A 10,125-nucleotide genomic window follows, 5' to 3' on the forward strand; every position below is an offset into this window, starting at 1 on the left:
TATAAGGTTAGGTCATTGTCAATTCTTTTAAGTGTAAATATGGTTTTTAGGTAAAGCTTTTACTTGCTTGTTGAGAAAGGGAACTCCTTTGCACATGACTATGTTCAGTTGTCCATGTTAGAATTTCAGCACTTGATCACGTTTACAACCTAAATATGGCTTCCATATCTTAGCTTCACGCATGTTGCATATTGCCCCCACCAAATTAATTATATGTATAAAATATATATTAAAATACAATAAAATAATACATATATTTATACATAAATATACATGCATACGCATACATATATCGATTATATTAGATAATTACTAAAATTATCTGTTAATGTAAAATATAAAATACATATTTAAAATAATTAAAGTATCCATATATCGGTAGTTAATTTTAGTATATATATATATATATATACTAAGTTACCAACAAAGACAATAGCATACATCCATATTTATTGGACCAAATGAAAATTTAACCCCAAAATGATACTCTTCTTTACCTTCAATTCCAAAGTTGGGATACTCCTTTTCTCTTCATGGGATTGGGCCCAATCATATAAAATTAGATTAGTTTTCTTTCCTAATTTTACTTATGTATTGTTATTTGCACTTATTAATAAAGAAAAATGTATGATTTTTTTTTATAAAATATTAAATATGTACCCACCAAAAAATGAGTGGAAGAATGAAGAGAAGATTAACCTACACTGTATTCCATCACAAGAATTCTATTATTTGTATTCACAAATGTCACAGAACACAATACATTTTCCTAAGTAGAAAAGAAGAAAAGGTAAGAGACTAAAAGTAAAAAGAAGAAAGAAACAAGATAATAGATGGATTTAGAGTTATGAAAAGAGAGAGAGAAAGAGAGGCCTAGAAGATTACCCTACAAAACACAAATATCAACAAAATCTCCCTATTCTTCACAACTCACAAGGAAAACCCATCCAATCAGCAATCACTAACACTGATAAGAGAGCTATACTTCTTGTGGTGGCCCATCCCCTCTGCCTTCTATTACTTCCTAAACTAAAAAATTCTTCTTAGAAATTTAAAAAAAGGAAAATAAAAAAAAAGAGAAGCATAATAAGAAGAATATTCATATTGAGAGAGAGAGAGAGAAGAGAGAAGCAAATCAACACGAGTAGGCCAAACGTTGGGCCACACGATCCCTTAGAATTCCGTTATACAAAGCTACCCTGTTTTCTGGCATTCCTCTTCTTCTTCTTTCCCCATTTCCGCAAGTTTCAACCTTTGATTCTGATTCTGATTCAGATTCATAGTTTGACCTAATCCTCCTCCTGAACTCTTCTCCGTCTCCACAAGAATCCATCACGTCCTCTGCAAAGTGCACCCTTTTCTTCTTCTTCTTCACACTCTTCTTCCCAGCTGCAACAATTAACATGAATTTAGAGAAGAAACAGGGCCAAAGACTAAAGCTTTTGCATTTTCTTGTGAATGTGTAACGAGAAACAGGAGAAGGAAAAAACAAAGACAAAAGCAGAGTACATACCAGAGGAAATGCAAGATCGGAGAGTTTTTGGAGTTTGGGAAGTAGGGATTTCGTGGAAGGAGAATTGGGTTGGCGGGAAAGATTTCTGAAGGCGGAGAGCGAGGAGGATCACCGTGCCGGAGACAGCCATGGCGGTTGCAAACACCACACCTTGTGCGCTCATCATTGAAGACATGCGGCTTGATTTGATGGCGATGGTTCTTCAAAGAAGAGGAAGAGATGGAAATGAATGAAGGGAATGGATGTGGTAAAGGTTTTGGGAGAAAGGGGAGAGTGAGAGGAAGGAGCAGTTTTCCTTTTCTTTCTTCTGAGAGAGAAGAGAGAGCAATCAATCAATATTTGTATATTTTTATTATTACTTATTTATTTATATTTTATAGTAAAGTAAAGGGAAATGGTGATGGTATGAAGGAGAGCAACAAGCATTTATATTTTGCATTCAATGACAATTCTCTTTGATTCTTTATTTTATCGGGAATCTTCACAAAGCAAAACACCTATTTATTATGCGAAATCTTAATTACACAATCTAAAAGTACGTCATAATTGGCAAAAATATAATAGTGCTTAGTATATACAACTATTTAATAACAAAGTCTTTATTAACATCCGTGCATTACCCGGATTTTACATGGTATATATTTATGATGCACGGACACGCGATCCGAAATATATGATAAATTTTAAAATTTTATAAAATATAATATACATATAAATATAAAATATTTTTTAGTTAAATTATAGTAATATTTTAATATTTTATTAATATTAAAATATAAATTATTTTTTATTATTTTAAATGTTTTTTAATTATATAAATATTTAAAATATTTTTTATTTTAATAACTAATAATATATATTATTTTTAAGATAAATGTTATTATATTCTCTTTAAAATAACATGTAAATTATCTTTTTTGATATGTCATATTTTAATGGATATTTATTTATTTTAATATTTTAGTAAAATTTATTAGATGACTAATTTATCTAATAAAATAAAAATAAAAAATTAATTTTTGGTCATTAAAATTTGTTGGAAATTTAACAAAATATTTGAAAAATAATGTTATATATTACTCTTTTATTTTTCACATAAAAATCTCTGATTTTTAATAAAAATTAAATAAAAATCTAAACCTTCATAAAAAATAATTGTATACTAGCTACATTAATTTTTTAAAAAAAGATATAAAATGTTTCAATTTCTTCCTTTTTTTTTCATATAATTTGAAACCAAATTGTATAGAATAAATTTTCAAATTTAAAGATCTATTTGACACGATAAACTTTTTAAATTGAAAATTTTCACGGTGACACTAATTTGTGTTTTTATTTTTAATTTGTCATATCAATATTTTAATTTAGAATTTAGTTAATATAAGAAAATTTTTAAATTAATATTTTAATAAATATATAACAAATGTATGAAAATAAATATCGAATTAGAATATGACACGTTAGAGAGAGTAACTTACATGTTACTTTAAAGAGGGTAGGTATTTTTAAACTCATTTTAAGAAAACATGTTACAAATAATACTGGACACGTAATGATATTTAGATGTGTTCAAAAATTTTTTTTTATTAAAACACGGTTGGATACAAAAAATACGTGTGTCGGACGAGTATGTCGTGTCCGAAATATATCTGACACGCGAATATATATATAATTTGTATATGAAACTCAATTATTAAAATCATCTATCATATATTTGTGTATAAATACATATATAATTTAATTCATTTTTAATATGTATTTTATATTCTAATATGTATTTTATACTGATAGCTAATTTTAGTATGTATCTAGTATTTTTTTGGTGACTTGTATGCATTTAGTATGATTAAAATATATAAGAATTTAATTTTGATAATGTAAAATAATTATTTAATTATATCATTTTTTTATTTTTATTTACATGATTAATATAAAAAAATTATTGTGAACTTAACATTACCTAATTAGATATTTGTATAAAATTATTTATACTATTAAAATATTAAAATTAAATTTTATATATAATGAAAGAGGTTAATTTTGATATAATATGACCATGTAAAAAATTTTATATAGTTATTCAATTAAATTGTTCAACACTTTTGTTGATGTTATAATATAGGGTAAATACCCTATTCGACTTCTAACTTTTTTCCATGAGACATAGTACATCTTAATTATTCTTAAACCTTAATTAGGCCCCATTCATTAAGGAAAATGGGCAAATCGACCCTTACTATCGAAGGACAAACGGTTATCCGTTGACGTGTCAGGTATTAGTGTCAAGTGTCACTTTCAAATAGTTGCAAGGGCTAAAAATCACCCTCTTTATCTCTTCTTCTTCTTTTTCTTCTTCCTTCTTCCTTCCTTCATCAATGGCGGATTCCACTATCACCCCTTACACAACCACTAAACCTCATTCCCCATTCACTTCAAAGATCCACTATCTAAAACCCTTTCAACCCCTTACGTAACTACTATTTCTCGTTGCTCTCCTACTCTTTCCTTCGTAAGTCCTTTACTTTGTGAGTCAAACTATACTTACAAAGTTTTGAGAGCTTTTTTATTTTCTTTTTATTAAAATTATTGTCCAAGAACACATTACAATTTGCTAATTTTTAACCTATGTATAGTTTATCATATTCCCTATCTTTAGAAAATAAGAGCATCTAATCTAGAACCTCACTAATAATTTAATTGAGAAATAAAGAGAAAAGAGTACTTAATAATCCATAAAAGATTCAAGCATATAAAAATTAGAAACATTATATATAATATATCACGTCACAATTGCATAAAAATTCAAACTTCTATTTGTTCATTAACAAAAAATAAATCTAAAAATCATAAATGAAGAAGAAGAAGCTAATTGCTTCGGAGAGGACAGAGGAGGTGTCAACGTCGTTCAGAAAGACGTTGGTGGAGATGTTGAAGCATGACATCATTTCTCTATTTTTGTTCTCTAATGCTTACTATTGAACTGAAACATGTAAAGAAGAAAAAGAAGGAGGAAGAGGAGGAGGTCGAGAAGAGGTTGTGTAAGGGATTGGAAGGATTTTGGATGGTGGATTCTTGAGGTGAATGAGAAATGAGGTTTAATGGTTGTGTAAGGGGTGTCAGTGAAATCTATTTGTCAGAATATATTAGGATCAATTATCATTCCAGACAACTTGAATAGACACAAAACTTTTTCTCTGTTGCTCTCTCTTACCTTTTCTAACATGGTGTCAGAGCCATGGTATCCTCCTTGAGAATGATAGGTTGTTTTTCTTCTGGTGAAATCATCGTATTTTTCATAATTTTCTTCTGTGCCATTTTTTTCCTTCTCTTTTGTCAATGCTATGATGCTTTCTCACTTAACCAATTAGCTCATTCACTACTTACTTATTCTCATGAAGAAACCATATATTTTGCGTCACCTTCTGATAGTTTGCTATCTCTTTACACTTTGTCACTTTTTCATCAGTTTTTTGGCAGTTCGCCATCTTTTCAGCAGTTTTTCGACAGTTGGCCACTCTTTCAACAGTTCTATCTGTGTTTTCTTGTGGTAGTTGATGGGCGAAAAAATGCCGGTTAAGAATTTCTGATAAAAATAGCGTTGTAAGTACAGCCTTAATTGACGAAATTTCCACTATCGATTTAGAATGTGTCACAATTAATAATAAATAACCAGGAGTAGAATCCCGGGTCGTTTCTCTAAGAGTTGACACAGGATCCGAATTATTGGTTAGGATTTTTTCGAGTATTTTTTTTTTGAAATTGAAAACGGAAAAATAGATGGCTAGGAATTAAAGCAATGAATAAATAACAAGAGGTGATATGCATTCAAAATAAAAGGTCTTGGTCAGGGGAGAGAATTGGAGTTTCTATCCTTGTTGTCTTTCTCAAGTATAATAGTAAATGTTCATTACTTCCACTTAGTTATCCTCTAACAATTGAAGGAAAGTCAAGTGGGTATCACTAACTCTAGCTCACAAGTCCTAGTCACTTCATGGGGAAGGAATAGAGTTGGTGAGAATTGAGTTAGCTAGCAATTCCCAATTACAGATTAATACTTGAGTATCACAACTCAAGGGTTTCCAATTACTCAACCCCCAACCAAGTTGGGAGCTTTACTCCATTCACATGAATGCCATTTCATAAACACATAATAGCTGTAAATAAAAGACATGATAATTATGAGAAATTAATTAAATCAAAATTGACACTGACAATAATTAACAAGGATCAAACAAGTAATAAAAATAAACATAAAAATAATTCAATGCATTAAATAAATTTAAGAGTGACAAAATCCAAACATGAATTCAATAATCAAATAGAAAAGAGTAACTAAGGGGATTAAAGAGGAAACTAGGAATAAGATGACGAAGAATGAAGGTAGCAGCAACTCTCTTTAGATCCAATTCCAAGCAAAACTAAGAACATCAAAAACCCTAGAGAAAAGTAAGTGTTTCTCTCTCTAGATTCAAAAATAATAAAAAACTCAAGTGAAAAGTGAAGTGTCTTCAGTCACAGCTCCATCCCTGCCTCTAGTATGTATTTTTGGGCTTGAATCTGGGTCCAAATCAGCCAGAAATCTCGCCCAGCGAGTTCTGTTAAGTGCAGCATGTGACGCTTTGTTATGCGTACGCATATGCATCGCTTAACTTTTACACTGGTCACGCATACGCGTCAGCAACGTGTACGCGTCACTGAAAGATGCTCTAGGTCACGCACACGCATCAGTCATGCGTGCGCATCGCTCCTCGCTTCTCAACTCTTTAGCTTCTTATGTTCCTTCCACTTTAACATGCTTCATCTTCATCCTTTAAAGTATTTATGCCCTGTAAACCTGAAAATACTTAACAAACACATCACGACATTGAATGGTAATAAAGAAGAATTAAAAATTAACAATTTTAAGGTCTAGGAAGCATGTTTTCAATCATAGCACAAAATTAGGAAGGAAACTTAAAAACATGCAATTTACATGAATAAGTGTGAGAATAGTTGACAAAACCCACTCAATTCAGTCCAAAATATATCATAAAATAGTGGTATATCAAATCTCCACACACTTAAATATTAGCATGTCCTCATGCTAAGCTCATGTGAGCCAAAAGAGCGAAGGAAAAATGGTGAGACTTATGCAATGCAAGTTATCTATAAGAATGCAACTACATGCTAAATGCTTCTACCTTCGTTAAAAATAAACAAATTCTCCAAGAGCAAACATAAACTGGATTTCACTAATTCAAATCTCAAAATAAAATACAAGTAGACTTGCAAGAAGAAAGCTCATGAAAGCCGGGAACAAAGAATCGAGCATCGAACCCTCACTGGAAGTGTATACACTTTAATCACTCTAGTGTTTGAGGGTCGATTCTCTCGGTTCTCTATTAATCTTGCTTTCCAAGGCTTGCTCTTTTTCTAATAATCAACAAAAATTTAATGCACAAATACATATATCAAGAGGTCTTTTCAAGGGTTGTAATGAGGTTAGGGTCAAGGTAGGAATGTATTTGGTTAACTGGACTAAAATCCGAATCCTTGATTAACCTAAACTTCCCACCTAACTTAAGACATTCCATGTTATCACAATGCAAAGCCGAGCCACCCATTAACTATTTTTCTACAAATCCATGCACCTTAATATCTTTTGGGTACAAATCACATGCATTAGTTCACTTATTAGCCTTGGAGAATTTTGTCCCCTTTTTATTGCTTCTCTTTTTCTTTTCTTTTTCCTATTCATATTTTTTTTCTCTTTTTTTTTCCTTTCAGTGAGTTAATGCATGTGATTAATGTGCTAGATGCATGAACAAGTGCCTAAATTGTTTTTACATTTTCATATAAGAATATAAAATACCCGATTCCCTAACCAAGTAATTCCCAAAACCAAGTTTCCCACACTTAGTTCATATGCACTCTCACTAGTCTAAGCTAACCAACGATTCAAATTAGGGACATTTTTTTGTTTTCCACTTAGAGTTAATGATGTGCTAAAATAAAGAATAAATGGGGTACAATAGGCTCAACATTGGATTGCAAAGGGAAATGAAAGGGTAATGCCATATGGGTATGTGAGCTATAGTGAAACAAGGCCTCAATCACGTAAGTGCATGCATACATCAAACAATAAAAATATAGAATCAAGCAAGACAAAGATCACAATTTTTGAGAGAACAACACACACCAAAATAAAACATTGGTTGATAAGATGCAACCAATCAAATAGGTTCAAAATCTCACTAGTTTTGTGTGTTCGAGCTCTAAAACCATGTTCGAAATATAAATTCCTTCAAACAAGTTCAATAAAAAGTTTTTCAAATTCGTGAAATGCTGTAAAGCAGTGTATTGTAAAAGAATTTATCACTTCAACCAAGTAGTACCTAAATGCAAGCAACTAACTACTCATCCAAGTTATCCTATGTGAAACAAGAAAATTAAAGTATTGGTGTTGAGAGAGAGAGTTATTACCTTCAGGAGTCAGTTAGTGACCTCCCCACACTTAAAGCTTGGCACAGTCCTCCGTGCCATCAGTGATCCGCAAGGTGGGTCGGGGATCGCCACTTCCAATATCTAGATCGCTCGCATTACCATCAATGAAAGTAGAGTCTGAGGTGTCGGGTTCCTCCAGAGGTGGGTTAGAACACCCAATGAGCTCCTTCAAGTAGTCATAGCGGCGCTTGTTTCGTCGCTCCATCTGCTCAACTCTCCGGCCTTGCTGGTCTACCTTCTCGATGAGCTCAAGTAACAACTGGTGGGTGGATAATGGTGGTGCATGTGGTGTTGATGATGGTGGTGCAGAGGATGAAAGGGCGTCGTAGGACTAGGGCTGGCAATGGGTAGGGTAGGGTAGGGTTTGGACTCTACCCTAACCCTACCCGCGGGTTGAGAATCTCTCAACCCTAACCCTACCCGCACCCTAAAGTTCTAAACCCTACCCTACCCTACCCGCAGAAATATCAATTTTTTTCAAAGTAAATATAAAATTCAACCATTTCAAATTTTATACATATTAATAACATAAAAAATAAAAAACTAATGCTCTAAATTACTAAATTAACTAACTAATTTAGTGGTTGTTCACTTATTGTAAGTCATTACATAAAGGAGGTTGTGAGTTCAATTCTTACTTCCTTCACTATATACCTATTTTTTAATAAAATATGTGTTATATATAAGGTGCGGGTAGGGTAGGGTAGAGTACACTCTAAACCCGTACCCTACCCTACCCGCAGGCATACCCGGATCGTATCCTACCCTACCCGCAGCAGGTCAGGTAGCCTACCCTACCCGAACGGGTTAGACCTGGTTGGGTACCCGCGGGTAGGGTATGAATTGCCAGCCCTACGTAGGACGGGTCTTCATTCCGGATCTCAGGTGGCGCTGGAGGCCTGATATATTTCCCATTCGGGACATATTCGTCATCCCTAGGAATCATGGTCTTCACATTCCCAGCCCGAGATGAAACTCCTGCCACAGACACAAAGTTTGTGACCAATGCGGAAAAAGGTAGGTTGCCCGCTATCTGCACCCGGCCCATAGCTTATCGGATCAATCGTGGCAAGTTGAGAGATTTCTCTGTGATGATGAACCAGACAAGAACGGCCATGTCGGCAGTAAAAGTGGACGCATGAGTGCTCGAAAAGATGTAGTGGGATATGATATGTGCCCACACTCGAGCCTCCATAGTGAGGTCTTGGGCGGAGATGCTCTTGGGTTGAGTCCGGTATTGCCCATATATCCAGTCGCTTTTAGGCTAGGCGATGACTCTATGGTCGAGGTTCCAGTCAAACTGGAATGTCTGGCGTGCAAGCTGTGCCTCTTGATAAGCATCCATCCCATCTGGACAAGGTAAAAGATCAAGTGCTTTCTGAATAGCGCCTTCTGAGATAGGGACTTGCTTTTGGCGCACAAAGACTGACTGAAGGGTAGGCGAGTGATAGTTGGCGTAGAATTCAACTATCCAAGACAGATTAGCTTCCCGCAGTTGTCTCTTCAAGAATCCCCACTGTCTCCTTTCAATGCGGGGCACCACAAAATCAACGAAGTGCTCTGGAAGAATGAGGAGGTGCTCATTGTGGTAGTTTTGCTCTACTAAGATGGGAAACATCTGCTCACAATAGCGATTAGTGAATCGTGCAGAGTCCCGAGCGGGAAATTCCTTCTCCGCTTCATCAACTCGAATGGTCCTCTTCACCCGCTTAGTAGGTGGCTTGACCTTTGAGGAGGGTTGGGCCTTATCCAGTGCTCTTATAGTTTCCTTCTTCGCCGGTGTCTTGTTAGAAGACTTCTCTTTTCCTCTCTTGATGGCCATCCTGAAAAAGGAAGAAAAAGAAGGAACATGAAACTTAGAAAAACAAACACCGGAAGTAAGAAAGTGCAAGTGATAATGTATGCTAGAGAGAAAGAAAGTATCTTAAATACATGGTAGCTACAACATGCACGTAAGACATCAATAAAAGCATGAAGGCATATCACTAACACTAGATACAAGATGGATAAAATCATGCTAGTAAAAATAAGAGGTAAGATAATCAATCCAAGTGTATAGTAGACCCAAAAATAGAATGTCAATTGTCAAAGCACACCTCATAACACGAACAAGCTAAGAAATATCAAAA

The 10,125-nt window shown here is 33.9% G+C and overlaps 1 protein-coding gene across 1 annotated transcript; it reads right to left on the minus strand.

Annotated features, from left to right (window-relative positions):
* Positions 1-709: 709 nt before the first annotated feature.
* LOC107630393 (uncharacterized) lies at positions 710-1,954 on the minus strand. The gene is made up of 2 exons (XM_016333499.3): positions 1,514-1,954; positions 710-1,389 (listed from the first exon to the last, which is right to left on the minus strand). The coding sequence occupies exons 1-2, from the start codon at positions 1,686-1,688 to the stop codon at positions 1,136-1,138; spliced, it is 429 nt and encodes a 142-aa protein (XP_016188985.1). The 5' UTR covers positions 1,689-1,954; the 3' UTR covers positions 710-1,135.
* Positions 1,955-10,125: the final 8,171 nt, after the last annotated feature.

The sequence above is a fragment of the Arachis ipaensis genome, chromosome B3 (genome assembly GCF_059453495.1).
Source record: "Arachis ipaensis isolate K30076 ecotype BB chromosome B3, ASM5945349v1, whole genome shotgun sequence".
Classification (NCBI taxonomy): domain Eukaryota; kingdom Viridiplantae; phylum Streptophyta; class Magnoliopsida; order Fabales; family Fabaceae; genus Arachis; species Arachis ipaensis.